Source organism: Manduca sexta, chromosome 22, assembly GCF_014839805.1.
Source record: "Manduca sexta isolate Smith_Timp_Sample1 chromosome 22, JHU_Msex_v1.0, whole genome shotgun sequence".
NCBI lineage: Eukaryota > Metazoa > Arthropoda > Insecta > Lepidoptera > Sphingidae > Manduca > Manduca sexta.
The window spans coordinates 7,430,614-7,452,057 of NC_051136.1; the positions used below are offsets into that span (position 1 = coordinate 7,430,614).

Here is a 21,444-nt window from a genome sequence, read left to right on the forward strand (position 1 = left end):
CTTTGATGTGTAAATAATTGAAAGTTAGGTTACAAAATTGGCAATCTGTTTATTTGGTTTGGAATCTCGACAAAATATTGGGCGCCAATATGGACTGTAAACACGGGAGTGTGGAGTGTAACACTGGTGCGATCGATAACGCACTAATGAGCCGTGAAGCGTTGTGTCGACAATCGATAGACGATACGTGTGTATTGGAGCTGCAACATCACGCGCCATCGCTCGCACGCGCCGCGCCGCGCTATGCCGCCCTAAGCCGTGCCGTGCCGGACAAACTTGTGCCGTGCCGCAAGATCTGATCGTTGTTAACGCATACCGTCCGTTGCCAAACAAATTAAGCCCATTCATCACATGAATAAACTTACACTACTCAGTAATGACATGTTATTAAATAGGTTGTCAATGCGAAGCACAATTTTTGATATCTCCTTGTAAGAATACATCCTAAAATAATCTGTTAAACAAGAAAAACATGTATTGAGTAATAATATTTGCAAGTAAGTTAATATTTTAAGTTTATAGCGTGAATCCTTGTGCTAGTTATCGGTCCGATCTAAGAAAAAGCGATATTTCTCCGCGTTGGGTGGGCAGACAACGGACGGTGTCGTGGAAGAGCGAGCGGGCGGCGACGACGTCTCGCGCACAACTCCCGCCCGACAGCACATTACTCAGCCGCTATCTGATGGCGTCTGCTAATTGACTAGAAATACAGATAAACTCTATTTTTATACTTATATAAATTTTAATGTGCGAACATTTTAATAATAATCGATAATCAATAATATTGGACGAACTCTTTATACTTGATAGACATTTATATAACTTTACCAAGCGTAGAAAAAATGCAATTTACTGCTTCGTTTTACACACGATTACATTTCGAAATATTTGCACCAGGAAGCTACGTGAGGGTAGGCTATAACAAAACACAATGAAACGGCCATTTCCAAAGGCAAATTTTATTCATGGTCCAACGTATACACAATGAACGGACCCTTTTAATGTAAAATTTCGCATTGTTATATTTAGGTACTTGCATATATTACAATATTTACAAACTGGTAGATCACACATAAATGAACACCGTAGTGCGGTTAGCTCGCGAACAAGGCGAGAGTGGCCGCAGTGAGGGCTAGACGCCACTCCGCCAGTCGTGGGGTTCGCGGCGCGCCGGCCCCGGCCGCGGCCCGGGCTCGCGCGCTGCCGCCAACGTCACCTCTGCACCCGGCGCCGCCACTCGCAGCGCTAGCCAAGCTGCGGCCGCGCACCTTTAACGGTGAAATGCAATAATTTTCCTCTGCGAAATCTTGCGTCAGCGCAAGCGGATTGGCGAGAGGGTCACGACCACATTCGCACGGTAAATGATTCCCCCGTATTACTAAATTATCCACCTCAAGAACGACGGACTCTGGGGAATCCAACATGTGGTTGCCTGTCAATTTGAAGAAACGTACGCTATTATTCTGTACCAGTGAAAGTTCCTCGACGCCATCAATTTTGTTATTACAGATTTCCAACGTATCTACGTTCTGTAAGCCGTCGAAAGCTCCGACTCGAATGATGCCGAGGTCTGACTCACGCAGCGCCAATCGCCCCACTCGCATTAAGCCTCTGAACGTATCCGGAAGAAGTGATGGCAGATCCATGTAAGCGAGTTCTAAAACACCGACACCTTCAAGACCTGCAAAGGCTTGCGGTTCTATAGACTTGATTCCTGAGGGTAGCTCAATCTGGGAGACGTCATTAAGTCCAGAGAACGCATGTGCCAATATCCGTTTAACTGGATTGTTTCGTAACGATATAAGTTTAATAAAGTTGGTTCCAGCGAAAGCGTAGCCTTCTATCTGTGCTATCCTGTTGTGCGTCAGGACAATAGATGTAATGTTCTGGAGGGCTGCAAACGCAAAGGCATCGACGGTGGCAAGCGGCGTGTGTTGGATGTACAGCTCGCGCAGGCGAGGCAGGCCGCGGAAGGCAAAGGGCCGGATGCGCGTCAGGTTGCACGCGTCGAGCGCCAGACGCCGAAGTTGCCGCAGATGTGCGAAGGCGTCGGAGCGTAACACGCGTAGATCGGCGCGCGACAATGACAACTGCGTCACGCTCGGACTCAGTGCCGATGGCACCCCGCGTAATGCTGCGCTGTTGCATACTACCTGTAAATTAAATAATCTTTGTATCTAACAATTTACGACGCTACTTAAGATGGATAAACTCAGGCCATGGACGACCCTAGAAAGACTGACAATGAAGATTCACAAACTAGGGAGTTAGCGGCAACATTAACAACTCATTGAAATCTCGGTTTCAATTAATTTTGGTTTGGCATATATTCTCTTTCTTTTACATTCATTCATCTATAAATAATAGCATCTCGTTCATTCGGGTACGTGTTATAAATGGGTTAAATTACAAATATAAATAAAATGAACTAACTAATGTTACTTCCAAAATCAAAATACAATCTCTAATTTACAAAACTATATAAAAGGACAGAAGTCGAAACAAAAAATAAACAATAATATTGACCGAAAGGTAACTATAATTGAATTTCCAATTTTGTGATGTCACAGGCTAAACGCCATTTCCACAGTTTGTCGTGTCAATAAAATTAATCCTTCCCGAAATACTATTGTGCACGCACACAGGCATATTCCATATTTTGATTGAATTGTTCCAAACTTAAGCTTCGCAAATAATGGACCAAAACAAATAACAATTTGCTTCAACCCTGGTACCTACGTTGATAATATAAAACATCAACGTTGCAGCTTCAATTTATTTAGCAGAATCAAGTACTATACATTTTGTTACCACAAACATATACCCCCGTTGCATTTGAATATTAAAATACGAACTTCTGTTTAATTAGTGGCATTTAGCCGTATTGAATTGTACAATATATTTATTGAATTTGCCAAATAGAGACTAGACAAATAACATAGTTAACATATTTTCCATTATTTCGATTAGTATATTGTTTTATCTACCTACCCGATAAGTTTGCTTATTCAATGAACATGTTGTTTTTAATTCCTGATTTTATCAATGGTATTAGTTACCTGCGACTGCGAGAGACAAATGCAGTGCGTGGGACAGGGTGGCGTGAGCGTGGTGAGCGGGAGCTGCAACTGCGGCGGCGTGTGCGCATGTCCCAAGCCGCACAGCACCGCCCACGCGCCCGCCGTCGCCAGCCAACGCACCACCCATCTACAATATATGATAAACACATTATTTGCGATCCTCATTTAAGAAAATCACCAATAATTAAGAACGAACCGGTGCTCGATTACATTTTTATTAATCAATACCAATTACCAAAGTGAGAGTGACTTTTTTAGGCGTATAAATTATTTATAATTTATTGCTTGACCTAAAAATTAATGACACACATGAGTATTCTTGCATGCACAATAATAATATCAGCCCTGTATTATATACTTGCCCACTGCTGAGCACGGGTCTCCTCTACTACTGAGAGGGATTAGGCCTTAGTCCACCACGCTGGCCTAGTGCGGATGGGTAGACTTCACACACCTTCGAAGTTCCTATAGAGAACTTCTTAGATGTGCCGGTTTCCTCACTATGTTTTCCTTCAGCGAACGATAAATTCACAAAGAATACATACATGATTTTTTAGAAAAGTCAGAGGTGTGTGCCCTTGTGATTTGAACCTGCGGACATTCGTTTCGGCAGTCCGTTCCACACCCAACTAGGCTATCGCCGCTGCATGCACAAACAAATAGTAAAATAAAAAATGTTAAATAATTAAATGAGAAACAATTACGTGAATGTTAAGGCGGGCGCCATGGGCGGGCGCAGGGGGGGCGCTCCGCCCGCCGGTCGCCCTCACCTGTACACCTCCATCATACAGCTAACTCCTGCCGACAAATTGTAAGTTTAAAATTGAAAACAATCTATCAATATCCAACCTGACTATCGAATATGTTCGCTTTTATTTATACTTTATAACCACGTTATAAGTTATTTCAGAAAGCTTGTTTCAATATCAGTCATCATTATTAAATTAAATTTGTTAAAACTAAAATAAAATTATTGGTTATATAGCAATTTGTAGTATTATGTATGAATAAAATCACATGCTACAGTTTATATTACGAAAAGGTAACATTGTATATCAATCAATTACAGGGCGTTTACCGTTGGTTGTAAAATGTCAATGTCATATTATGTTGCGTGCTCCCTTGTTAGTTGTTTGTGAAAGCATGAATAATGTAATATTGAGGAAAGCATCAACGTATCTTGTGGGTGAATAATATGTTATAGGCATTGCGAATCCCCTTTTAGATTACACAAGTCTTGAAAACGCACATGGAGGTTGACATTACAGAGAGGTGCAATTTAGATTTTAGGCGAATGCTGTCAATTTGTTGCCACGAATTATTACACTAGTAAAATTAACCGTTGAAACATCGCAACAGCCACCACTCATAGAACACTAATCATCTGAATAGAATCTAATAATGAAAAATAATACAGACAGGTCAAACCGTCCGTCGCCGACAAGGTCGGATTACTCTAAAAGCCAATTAGGCCAAGCAGTCCGCTCAGACGCCCCGTAGAGAATAAGAACACAAATAAAATTAAGTTAACTTAAAAAATCATTTTCGTGAGTACGTTAGGAAACTGCTTTACTTTGTGTCTACGTGTATTAATTCGGATTTAGCCTTTGTGCTCGAAGCATCTACAAACACAGCAACACATATGAAGAAATCCTACTCTGTGTGCTTGTGTTTGTATCCGATTTCATTTTTAACGTGATAGAGCAAAGACAATAATAATATTTCTTTACTACATGAATGAGCCGATTCCACCTGGTTATTACCACTGCCTATCTTGTGGGAAACCACCGTGAAGACATAGCTTTGCTATTGCGTGTCTTTTGGGAAGTGGGATTTTTGGAAGTTCAAATAGCGACCTTCTCACGCACTTTCCTTATTCCTATGCTTTATGCTTTAAGTCTTGCAATGCATCCATGACTATACTACGTGATTGTTCAATGTTCATGAATGTTAATGATCCCTTAACACCACAAAAGCCATTTGCTCATTTATCCGTCGGAGCTATAAAAAAAAGTCTAAATGCAAAACGCCTTCTCTTACGTTACGATGCTTGGAATCGTAGTCGCTTTTTTAGATTTGGAGTCTGTCCACTACACCGTTTCTTACTACGACCGTGCTATGAACGTATCAGGCTCGGAAATAATTACGAAACTGACTAATACGCCCACTGGAACGTATCAACAGTGTAGCAAACCCCTGCATAACGGTTTTAGTGATGGCAAAATATTCTCGCTAACAATTATTGACGGTCCATGCATGGAACGCGACGGTGTTGGTCGGCGACGGAACGATTAGTGGGTTTCTCATACTTTCTATATAAAGATATTATTTTGCCTGACACCTTCCTCGCACGGTCAAAGTATGAAAAGATGTTGTGGGCAGTCTCTTTAAAGTGTTTAAGGGCAACGACACTTTATATAACCTGATTATTTCACATTAAAACCTTCGTTACCTGTTAGGCTTAAGCAACCATCAAGTCATACGAACTTAGTTAATAATGGTGTCAAATAATATTTTGTAACAAAAATAACTGGCTAAAGACTATAGGTACCATTAATGGAATGATTTTATTGTAAGAAGAATGTTTTATGATTTCTTTTTAATTAAAAGACTTTCCCCGTATAACGTTTATGTTTCACCCAGTCTAAAAGAATTCTCTGTACACGAACCAGCTTCGCTTACAAGGACGTGTTATTTATTTTCTAGAAAAACTAATGCGTTTCGCATTTGAAGTGCCTTTTAAAATAAATGTGAAACATGTATTCGTTAACTTTACATTCAACCTCAACAGTTTAGGAATGCTTAACTAAAGCAGTGAATAATTACTCACAAACAAACAAACAACGCTACTCACACCTTTAGAGGGAAATTGAAACCATTTCTAAAAAAATATAAAACAATTTTCAAAAACATACAACCTCTGGCTAATTTATTTCGTATGTTTCATTTAAATTAACTGAAATATTAATTCTAAGGAGAAAGCGAAAGTAAAAATAATGTATGTTCATTAGTCGGTAAGAATACTTAATAAACCTACAGATTTCAAAAACATTGTAAAAATCATTTAGTAAATTAACCCGGAACAAGGATATGAGTCCTGTCTAACTAACTACTAATATAAATAAGTCAGCGAGACTATCTTCTCTCCTTCGCTGTAATTAATACATAGCTATGTAAATAAGTGCGTCGCTCTCTACAGAGAACTCTGTCTAGTGTATGTTCGTACACAATGCGCCGGTAATACACAGTGCAGGCTTGAAACCATATTCATTCCTTCCGAATCCCGAGGGGTCGGCGCACACTACTTTCAGATGTTGCTAAAACAGTTTGGCTCAGGTTTTTACAAATTCAACCGGCTGAAATATCGCTCCAAATGTAATTCCATGGGAATACATTTCAGAACCTCCAAATCCACAGTCCTTGCCACCGACATAGACATAAGGATGCGATTGAAATTTAAACACCGAAGATATTTTAAAGTATTCATTTTACATAGTGAGAGAAAAGTGAACATTATTTTCAAGATTCAATTATACTTAAACGGAAATTGAAAACGAAGTCTTGATAAGACAGACCCGCCTGCTTTCAGCCTTACGAAAACCTATTCGCATCTTTTATAGGAACACATTATATTTTTAAAAATATATAGCACTTCTATTGTTGTATTTGTTTGGTACATATGATTGTAGCTGATCAATATTTCTTTAATTAACAATGAGTACTTCATTCCGAAATGAACGGGTCACCAACCTAAAAACGGTAAATTACGTAACTAAGTACACAATATTTTCGTATACACCCACAACAATAGGTATACAAGTAATCAAATCGCCTTCATATCAGCACCTTTAATTTTTTTTCTTTGTTAACATAGGTTTTATTTATTATTTTACATATAGAAAAATAAATCTATCATTTAAATTCAAGCCCCCCAGCAAAATAGCGCGCTAACCATATATAAAGCTACTGCAATATTTGTTATTTAACTTTTTTTACACTGTGAATATTTTGTTTTATTAATTTCATAATGAAAATTGTTAATTCCGTGCATCTTCTGAAGTATACATACATTGTTTGCAATATTATTAAATAGACAATTTAATAAAGACTACTTCGGTGGTATAAAAATTTAAAAAGGCCTAAAATTTTAATATTATATAAAATATTTGTAATATTCATACTACTTTGCATATTCGCGCCCGAAACTCTTGCGCCATAAAAGTATAGAACAAATACTCAATGCCGTCTGTTCTGGTGAGGGCCTTAATGATGTAGTCGTATTTTAACGCAGATACACATATCTAGGTTAAAATATGATTGGAACTCTTTAAGTCAATTGTAATAAAGATTTAAAAATCCATTTTATTCCATTTGATGAATATTTTATTACTCACTGAATAATACTGAATGTATTAAAACGTTGTTAATGCCAATTTGAATATTCCTTTTCGGATACAATTTCCATGTAAAAACCGGAGAAAAACAATATAAACTACGAAACGTCCGGGAATGATGGAACGAAGAACACAAGAAAAACCTACACGTTACATTTTATAAACATCGGCGGCGCTTCCTTGTAATACAAAACATTTTGAATAATGCCAGAGCTGTACGCCAAAAACTTAAAATTGTAGGAACATGTTTTGTGCTACGTCGTGCGAAGATTTCCACAGCCAAGAATGGTCCCCGAGAGCGCCATTACGACGCCAGCCCAAAACGCACACGCTTTTAAACAAAGCCACGACTAAATTGTACACGAAAGATATTATGAATACGATGTCTTAGAACAAAATAAACAAACATTCGTCCCCAACTTTGTTACTTTACGGGAAAAAGACGAGCCTTCGAAATAATTGAACGATTTATTATTTAGATTGTAAACAAAATAACAGAACCGATGCTAACGAGGCGTACGTGTTTCAAACCTTTCATGCGTTATTTTTCACATATTTCGAACAGTGTAATACAATATTTTGATACAGTCAAATTATTTTATTATGCTTTAACGGTATTTTTCATTTAGTGACTAAATATAGGGTATTCACTAGAGGTATATACTACTTTTCATCTTACAGCAATTCATTGTGTTCACATAAGCACATAAGTCTACAATCTACGAAGTACAGAAAATGCAAATCCATTATTCAGATTAGGTACAATAAGTAATCAACAACGCAGACATTAATGGAGTGTTTACCGTCCATATATCTTACTAAATTTTACTTCAGCCAGTGTAGTGGACAAGTTTAATTGGTTTCCGGCACTACGATCAATCATCCGAGTGGCGGGCCGTGTCATCGCAGCAGGAACAAACCCTCTACGGGGGTTATTGCTTTTACGGAAAAATGGTTCGCTACAGTTATTCAGTCAACTGTTGTGTTTTAAAACCCAGTGTCTATTACACGTTTCGTTTTGAAGTATGATATTTTTTTTAGTGATATGGATATAGTAAAAGAATATAGTTTGTAAAGCTATGGTTATACTTACTTAGACGGCACGAAACCAGTGGTATGTTGTGATCATATTTAAACTTATACAGTGAAATGTTGGAATGTTTTTCACAGTAAACGATATCATCACCCTCTGGACTGTGCATCACTGCGTGTGCCCAATTCTTTAACTTCTACCAGTCTGATACGTAGACTTCCACAGTTTGAGCATATCGCTATAAGGTTGGAAACGCGTTAGTATAATCTATCGTCATAACTGCGTGGTAAGATGACTTTTCAATTTGAATAGAGGTACAAAGTGCGTTGGATGAAATTATTCTGAAAGAATACTTTAAAAAAACAAAAATGATAGTAAAATATACTTTGATTATTTTTATGATCGAGCTTTCTCGACTAACTTATATTTTAACTTTGAATTCCAAGTATAATAAAATACTTATAGCTCACACTAACAAAGACGGTTTTAGATATTGTATATCATTCCACAGATATAATGCTATGTCTCGCTAGAATATTATACAATATACAGTATACTTACATCTAGATCGTAATTAGACCTGAATAATATTATTCAAAGTTTTAATTGTAATACAACTATTTGAATTAGCTAACATAGTTTACTGATAAAAATCTATTTTTTTACAATATTCACTATTCTACATTTATTAAAAGTAAGAAGACTAATATAAGACTTAATATAAAAACCAACAACTATATTTATAATTACTTCAAGGTATAATAGATTATTACTCAAGGAACTTTCAATAACGACTTATTTGATGTTCATGGTAGAGATACTTTAATGCTGGTTACACTGAACGGAGATCATTAATTATTATTATCCTAAATGAAATTGATTTCGTTTCTTACATAAAATATTCGAGATAAATATATTTTGTTGACAGAAAAAATAGGTCACGATGCGAATCTTAAAATGTACGCTTCTTATGTTATTTCTCAGAGAACGCAAATGAGAATGGGCAAAATGATCCTTTTTTTTTTTTTTTTTTTTACGTAGTTAAATCGTCAGTTGACTATCTCCCGCCTTGGGATGGGCGGGAGGGCGTGTCAGACTTTTACTGACTAAGAACCTACGGTGTTCCCATCCTTTGCCTATGTGCCTAGGTCCAAGATCCGGTGGCATTGAGACCTAGGCAGGCACCGGCCCTAAAGGGCCCCGCAAATTATACTGACACTGCTCTTCGAGGCGCGCGTGGAACACTACGCGCCGTACACACGGGCCGTTGGGGTGTTTCGGGCGACGAGCTACCCAATGCTCGTCACCCGACGGTCCGCGCCTACGGAGGCCGACGATCCTCAGCAGACGTTCGACGCCCGCGTCTTGTGCGTCTGCCGTGGCGGATGGGACGTTGGGCGCTTTGGCGCCGTATCCGTTCCGCCACCTCCTTTGCGAGCATCACGTCCTCGCAGAAGGAGGTGACTGCGTCCCACTCTCTCGCCCCGGAGCATGGCTTCTACCAGGCCCCGACGCGAGAGGTCTCCGCCACCGATGGCCGTTATGAGAACACGGCGGTGCTCAGCCCAAGCTGGGCACACCTCCACCGTATGCTCCACCGTGTCCTCCGGCCGATCCGCACAGTAAAACACGCGGGCGTATCCTCCACCCGGATCCGATACAGGTACCTGCCGAAGCAGCCGTGACCGGTCAGTACCTGCGTCGTCCGGAATGAGAGGACGCCGTGACGTCTCGTCAGCCACACCTCGAAGAGGGACTTACCGCCGCTATCGTGGCGTGCCCAGCCAAGGGTTGCGACAGTCGTTGTCGCCATTCCGCCATGAGGTTCTGCCGGAGCTCCGTCCGCCGCGCGGCAATTTGTCGCGGTAGCGGAGCTACGCCCCGGCTCTACGCCTCCCCGCGCCACACATACAGTGACGCAAGGACCTTCGCCTCGAGACCCCATGGCGGTAGTCCGGCAAGGAGGCCCGCCGCCTCGCAGGAGATCGTGCGGTATCCCCGTATCAGCCGTATGGCCATCGCTCTTTGTGGCGCGTTCAGAAAGCGGCCTTGCCGCCGCGCCACAGCTGCGGACCATACGGGGGCACCGTACAGGGCCATGGACCGCACGACTCCTGCGTAGAGCCGCCGGCAGGGAACATTTGGCCCCCAAGTTTGGCAAAAGACGCCGCATTATGCAGGTGAATTTTACCAACCTGGGAGCCAAAAGGCGGATGTGCTCCTTGAAGTTCCATCGGCTGTCGAGGACGAGTCCCAGGTACTTCATCGTCGACCCGACGCCGATGTGAACCCCCCCCGCCGTGATCTGGAGATCCGGAGGTGGCGCGTTCCCCCGGCCATGAAAGCACATGGCCTCGGATTTGTGCAGCGCCACCTTAAGTCCCAGTTGCCGGATTCTCTCAACGACTGTCGCAACCCCAATTGTAGCCGCGTCGACCGCCGCCTGATGCGACCCCCCGTGAGCCAAAACTAGCGTGTCGTCAGCGTAGCATACCACGCTGACGCCGCTCGGGAGGTCGGTGCGCAGCACCAGTCGTATCCGATGTTCCACAAGAGCGGCCCCAGAACCGAACCCTGGGGAACACCGCACGACATCTCTCACCTGATCCATTCCCCTTGGCGACCGGGGTAAATGACGGCCCTATCCGTCAAGTAGGCCCCGACAACGCGACGGAGGTAGGTCGGCACCCGGTGATACCGGAGTGCCTCCCTGATACAACTCCAGGGCAGGGTATTAAAGGCATTGGCGATGTCAAGCGATACCGCCAAGACGACCCTACCCCGGGAAACAGCATCCCCCGTCGCGAGAGACCTCACGCGCACGATGGCATCCACAGTAGAGCGCCCTCTACGGAAGCCAAATTGGCTGTCCGCAAGATCCGGCCCAACCCTCGTCAGGTGCCCGACGAGGCGGTCTGAAATAACTCTTTCGAAGAGCTTGCCCACCTCGTCGAGCAGGACGATGGGCCGGTATGCGGACGGACTGTCCGCGGGGCGCCCTTGCTTCACGATGAGGACCAGTTTCCCCGCCTTCCAACGAAGTGGAAACTGGCCCCTCTCCAAACATGCCGTGAGGAACCTCTGAAGTCGAGGCCCGAGAGCCCCCAAGGCCAGGACCCAGGCTTTTCCAGGCAAGCCGTCGGGCCCTGGGGCGGTGTTCTTGGCCTTCATCTTGGCCACCGCCACCCTCAAGGCAAAATGATCCTTACGGTATAAATGATACAATTTATTTTGTAACGATGATCAATAAGAATGAAACCTTCGCAATATTTCATTATCGTCTCCAATTAGATATATAATATATTGGAATTACGAAGCCATAAAATAACCTAATTTAACATTTTAAATAAACCGTCTAACACACGCGGGCTTTAAAGGCTTGTATTATCAAAGAAAATACGATCAAATACTAACACAGATAAACTTTACAATTATATCTATATATACCAATAATATGGCTATGTCCAGCAGTGGTGATTCCCGGCTGAAATTATGATACCAATAATAGCTTTATAAGTGTCAACAAAATGAATAAAATTCATGATGATAATAAATGTAAAACTTTATATACGGATAGATTATAATAAGCGTAAGATTTCCCATACGCAGTATATATAATCCCTTAATATGAAACCCTTATTTACAACCCACTACTTAATTTAATAAATACGAAATATTAAAGGGGATTGTAGCAATCAGGTCAATGTACTATAATAATATAATTGCATTTAAAACTATTGTTAAAATTTTACCGCCCGATTACTTACGTTGATCCGTTTGACTGAAAACTGATATTTGTATTGAAAAAAGCCATGAACACACCTCAAATATATGTGCCCTAATAATTATACACTATGCTGAAAGTACGAACAGCAGATGTTCCTTAGGCCTCCCAGTCTTTACACGGCGGTTTGTGGCATAAAAATACTGAAAGTATAAAGTTTCCATATATATTATAATTCTCTTTGGTATAAAGAGCACTATATTGCTTGTTCTGAGACTATATGTTAAGCTATACGTCATGTGACAGGTTAAAAAGATCAAAATGCGGCAAACTATATAGGATCACATGACATGAAAAAATCAATTATTGTCTATTGGCAAATAAACCGTAGAGGACATCATTAAATAAACGCAAAAAACGATATCAAAATACCAGCTAAATGTATATAATTTTGTTAAATAATAACATAATATTAGTCATAACCAAAATTAGGTAACTATTTACAGTATGCACAGTATGCTATCAGCTAATATTTAGACTTGGCCAGCCCATTGAGAGAGAACACGAAACTTGACAAAGTTCGGTCGTCGTGGTCTGCCCACTTTGTAATTTACGAGTTAGTGTTGCGTCGTTCTCTAAAATTAGTTTATAATTTATAATCTTCAACGCTTGGAACGGACACTCATGCCGCGTCCATATTCATTATCCCTTAAGAGTTTTGATCTAAAAGCGCTATTATTAAGATAAAATATTTTGTTTTCTATCGATTGTGATTAAGATACGTAATCTGATTCATCATGCGAGTTGTAGGTACTAACTTTAACGAATATAATTTTAAAATTTCAACAATACGCCATTTCTTTAGCCATTTCTATTCTGAATTTCTGAATTAAAATTCGTATAACTACGAATTCCATTAGCAGGTGAAACCACGACGATAATTTATTCTTTACATTTACGCAAATGTTGAAAAGGTAAAATTGTTTTCGGTAACGCATAAACCAGAGGATATTTTCCATTATCCCAAGATAAACGGGCCGTTGTATGTTGACACGTATAATCTTATACTGGAATGAGCATGAGATTATGTGTGTCATCTAATATCTGTTTAGGATTTTTAAAAATTGTTGCTGTTTTAATGGGAGCCAGTTACAAATGCCTAATTTCATGATCAATAATTTAGTTATGCTCATTAGTAAATGCGAGGAATTACACAATACAGAAATTATTTTATAACATACATAGAGAATACTTAATAGCTTTCTTTCATTTAGAGTGTTTATATAAATAAAATATTAATTTCATTCATGCTTTTTCCTATAGAAGGTCAGAGAGTAAGAATTTCACGTTATGATTAATGTTCAATTATATTCGGCCACAAAGATGTAATTAATCAGGATAATTATTGTTACGAAACTAAACAAAAAGGAGCTAATTAAGCCTGACAAATGAAGTTTGGTCGCCGCTTCCACGCTGATTTCATACAAAGAAAGGGAAAACTTGTTAGCGCGTGAAATATTAGCACGTACATAAGACTTCATTAATATGTAAATAGAGACAAAAATATATAAACATTATCAGTTATGAACAGTAGATAATTAAGCGCGAATAACTCTGACAATTAATTCAAATATTTTTCTCTTTCTAAGTAAAAGGCGCCACTTTTAATATCAACGCTAAATCTCCTTGACCTAAAAAGATCTAAGATGTGATATTACAAACAGTCCGTAGTCTGTACAACAGTAACTAACTTAGTCTTCAAAGTCCACAAAGTGGGAATCCCTGTTACTAACTGTAGTTGTAAGTACTTAAGTGGGTTAGTTGTGGACAGTCCATTTGGGTCATGAACGCACCAAATATTTAACCCACACGTTGTGTTCAAACTATGGAATCATATTTTGTCAATATACGTTATACAGTTGTTTTTTGGTATGTGTTACTTTAGAAACCTTGATAACTTATCAGAACTAGAATGTATGACTATATTTTGGATGTTATTCAATATATCTTTTATACATTATAATAGTGTAATTTGTTACAACCTAAGAGTTATATGTTTTTGTTCATAAGGAAAATTGTACTTTCGGTAAATTTGGTAAATAAATAAATAATAACTTCCCTCAAAACTAATTAAAAGTTTAAGTGTAGTTCAAAATTTTAATAACACCTAAAATAATTTCAATGATTCAACAGTACTTTAGTATTACTTATAGCTAAGTATTGCAAATATATAATGCCGTAATGCACTGTACTATAGCTTAAAAATTATAATAATAGAAATAGATAAAAACAGACCAAAAGTGTTAACAATACAAAGTCTACCAAAATTCACGGAACACAAATATAAAATTTATTTGTGGACACCTCGGTGTGCTCTTCAAACCACAACCTGTATATCAAATAAAGTAAAAGACTTTCAGCCATTGTACAATGTACATTACAAGAGATATCGCTAAAGGCTCCGGGCACAGGCGTTACAACTACGGCGCTAACAGAGTTTCGAGGGAGACATCGTTATGACATGAATAACTGATGGACGCCGTCCTTTCTTTTTATCACTTTATTAACATTCAGAGTGGCTCGCAACTCCAAGCTTGGCATTCTTGTAACAATGCCGAGCAAAATAAAAGCTTTGCACGTTCACTCGCTGAAAGGCAGACTCACCAACTTACGTCATTCCACTTTTCCGTGTCGCGAAACTTTACCTAAAATGAGAACATCAAATTCTATTTTAAATCGAAATAAATTTCTATTTGTTTTTAAAGTTAATTGTGTGATTCATAAATTACTTCCCGGATGTAAAAATTTAGACGATCACAAAAGGTCTCTGATAATGTAAAGTACCTGCGGCATCGCAGAGTTATTATTGTTACTTTTAAGTACTTATAGGTAGTTCTCCCTTTTTTTTCTTTTATTACCCCTATCCAGGACAAGGGATTTTTTTTTCTTTAATTTTCCTTTTCTAGGTAATTCTCTCTTTTGCAAATGTAGCTGAGCAGACTACCTAATGTCTAATTCTCCCGCCAAGTAATACTGTGCCAACACTATTGTGTTCCAGGACATTGTGCTCAATGTAATTACTAGGCTTTATGAAACTTTATATCTAATGTCTCAGGTGACGAGCGCAATTTAATGCTATGTAACGATGCTCTTGTTTATACCCCATCGTATTGCTTGCCGTAAGGTGAGCTGTTTGTTCTGTTCGATTGCTCGTACTATATTTTTATATAAAATAAATAAATTCAATATAATAAATATTTACTTAGGTACTGTTCACGCACATAGATTTGAACCCTCGAATAAATACAGGTTCTGCGTCGTTGATAGCGCGAATAATTTCGGTCCCACAACACAAACTCCCGAAATGAATATTTACGGAACAAATAAACATTTGTTTCAGCGTAAAGAAAGAACCCCTGATATCTAGTTTTACAGCTGGCAAAGAGCCTAGTGCTCTGTGGGTTTTTTTTTAAACTGTTTATGCTATTTATTAATCATATATACATTTACTAACCTTACGTAGTAAATTACTTACTCAATGTTACTAACTATACTTTTTATTTTAATAATCAAAATAAAAAAGTCAATTCACTGGCATTTAACTAAAATACGTGAAAGGAGTATAAATCTGCAATTTATCTATAATTTAAGTGATAACAATACAATGCTAAGCTCATAATATCTGTGATTACAATTCCGAATTATTTTGTAGTTTTCTTATTTCTTTTCTCAATTTTTTTTCTTATCGTATCGATTGACGAACGGGAAAATGGGTCGATGTTAAACTGAGGTTAAGTAACCTTTCATGACCCTTAAACTATCACCATTCAAGAAGAATTATGGATACATTAGGAAGGAGAGAGGGTTGCTTGAGTATTCGGAAATCTTCCACTCCACACGAAGCGCAACAGCTAGCCTTTAAACGACGTTTGTTTTCTGATCTGGTTCATTCATGCTTTAAACGATTATATCTAAGCCGTAAAATTAAGAATGTATATACTTTAAAATGAAATCTTATTATTTTAAATTTATATTGATGGTGCTTGTTAGAACCATAGGTATGATACTGAGTGTAGATATGAACTAGCGCTTGCTTAATCATATACACCATGCCCAAAGAAAAAAATCAGTAATTTAGATAGAATTCTTTACCTAAATGACTTACTGCATTTTTTATGTAAATGGAGCTCAAAATCCTAAAACTTTAGATGAAATCTAATCATGATTAGTCTAGATTTATTTTCTATTAAAACGAAAAATAACATGTGTTTAAAACAGAAATAGACGAAGCAGTTTTCAATATTTCCCTCTTGGATAAAATAAGTAAAGATAAACAAACAACAATACGAGTAGACAATATTAATCTCATACCAATAAACTTTACATTTTGTACTTTATTTCGCCTTACTTGAGTCATAAAAATAAAACCTGTTATAGGTGCATATTATAAGGCTCTGCATATAATATATTTATGGAGAACTGTAACGAACTTTTCTCAGTTAGCATTTAATTAAGACGTACGATGCTTTCTAATAGGTATGTAACAGACGGCGTAGCATCTCTCCTTCTAATATTTAATAGTAGTAGACCATCCCGGATTCCCGAGGGATTGCCTCAACCTGGCGTATACTTGATAATTCTTGTGTTCGCTTTCCGTAATCAAACTAAAAACATAAATTACTGTTCTAATAGTTACGTTTGTTAGGGCAACGAAACCTAACTCTGGAAGTCAATATTTCATTATTTATGACATCTCTGACGACCATTCCTGCTTCATTAGACCTTTAAAATTATTAAAATTCAACTGTTTGTTGGTATAAGCCGATAAATTTAAATACGTTAGCAGAATCCTTTATTGAAGAGAATATCATTGTGAAACGATGCAAAGAAAAAAAAAGCGAATGGCCTCTAAACGATTTAAACAGATTCTCTTCGAGCATAGATAAGGACCATCTTGATTAAAGTGGCTTTAAATAAGAAAAATCGCATTCAAATTGGTTTATGCGTTTGGGAGGTATTATGGAACTCTAAGAACGGCATGAACCAGGCTTTTGCAGTGCTCGTTCCCTGGAAATAGATACCAGGAAATTAACATTGTCTCGCATTGAGAATTTAAAGTCCGAGAACCTCGCCGGGTCGACGACAAAATGGTGCATAAAAGAATTTGTTATTTACTTATATTTGAATATGAACTGAAAAGAATAATATTTAAAGTCTTTCTTTAATAATAATGAGTTCAGGGCATAATATTGAATAATAAATTAGTTTAATCCTGTATAATCAAAAATAAATACGTAGTAGAAATTCTGTTTACATTACGAGCTTTTATTTCAATTATTGTTAAAATTTTATGTAATATAATATGCACATGCTACATACACACCACTTGTTGCATTGATTCATAAAACAACGAAGCATGTCACACATGTAGACACTAATTATTACCTAATTACAGTAAAATAAAATAATGTATGAAGTACATACCTTAGTTACCCATACCTAGTTATGAAAATGTATCAAAATATTTCTCTATACCCGATAAATTGGGCCAATTAATTATAGGAAAACCGCAACATGTCACATCGTGCAAACATGACCGATTTCTGCGGGGTTTCACATGTAGCTTTCCCTATTGAGATATGCTTTAGAACCATACTAATTTTAATGGAACACAAATTGATGGCGGTATGCAGTTGACTGCTGCAAATACATTTAATAAAAATATTAAATGTATCGGCATTAACATCTAGAAAGATGTTAATGCTGTAGTTGGTATGTTGGCAGTGAGCTGTTCCTTGATAGGTTAACTTTCCCTTTGTATGATTATTTAATAATTCACTTCTGTAAAATTTTGGCATTTTAATATTTTAAGTGACTAAGTATACCTTCATAAAAGGGGTTTTAGCCTATACTCGCCACGCTTGGCAGGTCCGTCTGGAAATCTTTGGGGGAGGCCTATGTTCAGCAGTGGACTTTATGATGATGATGAAGTATGTCTTACACAGTACTAAATATTTGACAATTGCTACATAGTCTTATGCAATTTTTTCTACTGCTTTCCTAACTGAACATCCGACTGCATATTCATTCATCACTCATTCTTATTTCATAAATCTGGAGTAAGTAGAATATGTTTTCCATTCCAAAATTTCTATGTAAAATTATTTATTGGGTCAGTTCGATCGCACGCTCAACGGCGTACGAACGTGTTCTATAGATATCACCCAATTTATTTAAATATTAAACCAGTGCATCTCAAAGTTTTTCCCTAAACACAAATAAATAATACGATGGAAACACGCAAGTGTGGCGCCTGTGGGGATTTGCTGTCGGAAGGAGTAAGTTGCACAGCATGTTCTCAAGTCTTGCACTTCCATTGCGCTGGCATAACAGAAGCAGGATTCCGGAAACTAGGCGACCGTAAGCTGACCTGGCGGTGCCTCAAATGCAAACAGTCATGTGCAGCTCAGCCACCTAGCTCCCCAAAAGTTGACACGGAATCGCAGATTGTTAAGGAAATAAGAGCTCTTTCTAAGAAGCTGGCCCCACTGGAGTCTCTTATGGACGAGGTGAAGTCTTTGCGTACTGAGATGACTAATTTAAAAACACTCGTGAGCGAATCAAACAAGTCAATATAAGACTTTAACGACTCGATCAAAGGCATGGAGCTACGCATTTCCCGGATTGAAAATGCTCAGACACAAATCAGTGTCCTTAAGTCGCAGGTCGAAAGATTAGAAGAGGAATCACATTCTAAAGACCAATGGGCTAGAATGAATAACATTGAAATTAAAGGAATAGAACAAACCCAGAATGAGAACCTATTAGAAATATTATCTCACATCGGTAAGAAAATTCAATATCCCATTGTAAAGACAAACATCAATTTCATAACTCGCGTCCAAATACGAGATAAAGGTAAAAATAAACCCATAATAGTCTGTTTTAATAACAGATACATTAAAGAAGATTTCATCGCGGCCGCCAGAGTTGCTGCAAAATCAAATTCATTCACATCAAATTATTTTTGGATTACCTGGAAATTACAGGATATTTGTCAACGATCATCTGACTATGCGAAACAAGCTACTTCTATCCAAAACGAAGAAGATCGCGACCGAAAAACGATATCAATATGTCTGGGTAAAACACTCAAAAATTCATGTGAGAAAAACGACACCTCGCCAATGTTAATAATAAAATCAGAAAACGACTTGCAAAAAATAGTGTGATTACTTTAATCTGGATGTTCAAAAAGTTTGGAATGCATTGCATTCGTAGTGCTAAGTGCGTATTCCAGTTATCACTGTGTCAATGTGTTGCGTTTAAGAGCGAATATCTATATTTTTCTTTCTACACACCCAAAGTAAGTTACACCAAAACCTACCATAATTGTATATTAATAGGGTCTAAGTTCTATTGTAGCTTATTGTCGTTTGGTGCGTATTATAACTTGTTTCATACTATTGTTATTTATACTTTCCCTTTCATAAGGTGCGCTCCGATAAGACACACGATGAAACACTGTGCTTCAACTCTGTACTCAATGTTTGTATCATTTTTAATAACTACCCACACCCAATATAATGATCTTATTAGATACAATCTATTGAATTTATATTATATATATTTTAGGAATCTCGAGCAGGCTATAATATGCAACTATTGTAAATATCTGTGTTATTATTTAGTAATTATGACAATGCAAAAAATGCCATCGCTTAATATTTATTACCAGAACGTGCGTGGACTTCGTACAAAACAAATAATTTCTTTCGGAATGTCTGCCTAAACTCGTATGATGTGATCGTGATAACAGAGACTTGGCTAGTAGATAGTATAAATAGCTGTGAATTATTTGACGGAAGATATTTGGTTTGGAGACGCGACCGCGATTATACCCGTACTTTACAAAAATTAGGTGGTGGCGTATTGATAGCTGTAAGAAAGGACTTAGTAGCAATGGAAAGGTATGATTGGCGTAGCAGTACAGAGGATATCTGGATAACCATTACTTTAAAAAGCTAAGACCATCGGTAACTTATTATATACATATTTGCGGACTGTACCTTTGTAAGGAAAATTCTGGTAGCTCATTCAATACACAACTCTTGAACTTTACTCACAATTTAAATAATTTAATGTCATCATATCCTCTTGATGTGTTCATAATAATGGGGGACTTTAACTTTGGTAATGATGTAAAATGGTGCAAATCTCCTGATGGTGCTGAATTAGTACCTGAGGAAATATCTGATTCATCGCTTGTTGAATTCTTCGATTGCGTCAGTACGTATAGTTTATCTCAATTTAACGGTATACGTAACGTAAATGGGAGGATGCTAGACTTAGTCTTTTCTAACAGCACCTTAACAGTTGAAGAGATTGACAATGCTTTGGCAGTGCCGGTTGATGTACATCGTAAACTTTACATATTCAGGCCAATTTCATCCAATTTCATACATTACATGAAAATTCTACTAAAAAGTATATGTTTAATAAAGGTGACTATGAATGTGTAAATAATGCCCTTATTCAGGTGGATTGGCATGATTATTTGTGTTCGGTGGCGTTGGATGAGGCAGTAACACGTTTTATGAAAAATTGTATGAAATTAGGGATAAATTCATTCCTGTCAAATCTGTCAGACGGCAGTCATACCCTCCGTGGTATAATACTGCCCTGATTAAAATTCTGGCTGAAAAACATAAGTATCACTCGAAATACAAAAGGTATGGCAACTTATCTGATTATCATTCTTTCTCTTTGCTGAAAATGAGGGCAGAGGAGTTAGAACAAACCTGTTTTAATAATTATATTGACATTATCGAAGCATCTATTGTATCAAATCCAAGAAGTTTTTGGTCATATGTTAAAAGCAAAAAATGTACATTTGTTCTGCCAAATATAATGCGGTATGGCGAAACGGTAGCAGAAACGGGCAGGAAATAACCAATTTATTTGCAGATTATTTCCATGCAACATTTCAACAACCAGACTCTGATCTTACAAGTACTCAATTTTAAAAGACCATGATGTAAATATTTCGATTTCTTCGATAGAAATTTCCTCTGATAGAGTTCTAAAGCTGCTTAAATCCTTAGACATTAATAAATCGGGCGGACCAGACTTAATACCACCTATTTTTATAGTAAAATGTGCAGAAAGTCTCCTACTACCGGTCTGTACCCTATTTAAACGCTCCCTATCAGA

General features: G+C 38.0%; 1 protein-coding gene across 2 annotated transcripts in view; it reads right to left on the bottom strand.

The window, feature by feature from the left end:
* Positions 1–934: 934 nt before the first annotated feature.
* The window catches only part of LOC115442607 (chondroadherin-like), a 36,441-nt gene continuing 15,931 nt past the window's right edge, over positions 935–21,444 (bottom strand). For both annotated transcript variants that reach the window (XM_030167688.2, XM_037441565.1), the window contains exons 2-4: positions 3,785–3,878; positions 3,060–3,207; positions 935–2,153 (exon numbers count right to left, since the gene is read on the bottom strand). In XM_030167688.2, coding sequence (XP_030023548.2) covers positions 1,095–2,153; positions 3,060–3,207; positions 3,785–3,807 — 1,230 coding nt within the window. In that variant the 5' untranslated portion in view covers positions 3,808–3,878 and the 3' untranslated portion in view covers positions 935–1,094. The remainder of the gene's footprint in view (positions 2,154–3,059; positions 3,208–3,784; positions 3,879–21,444) is intronic.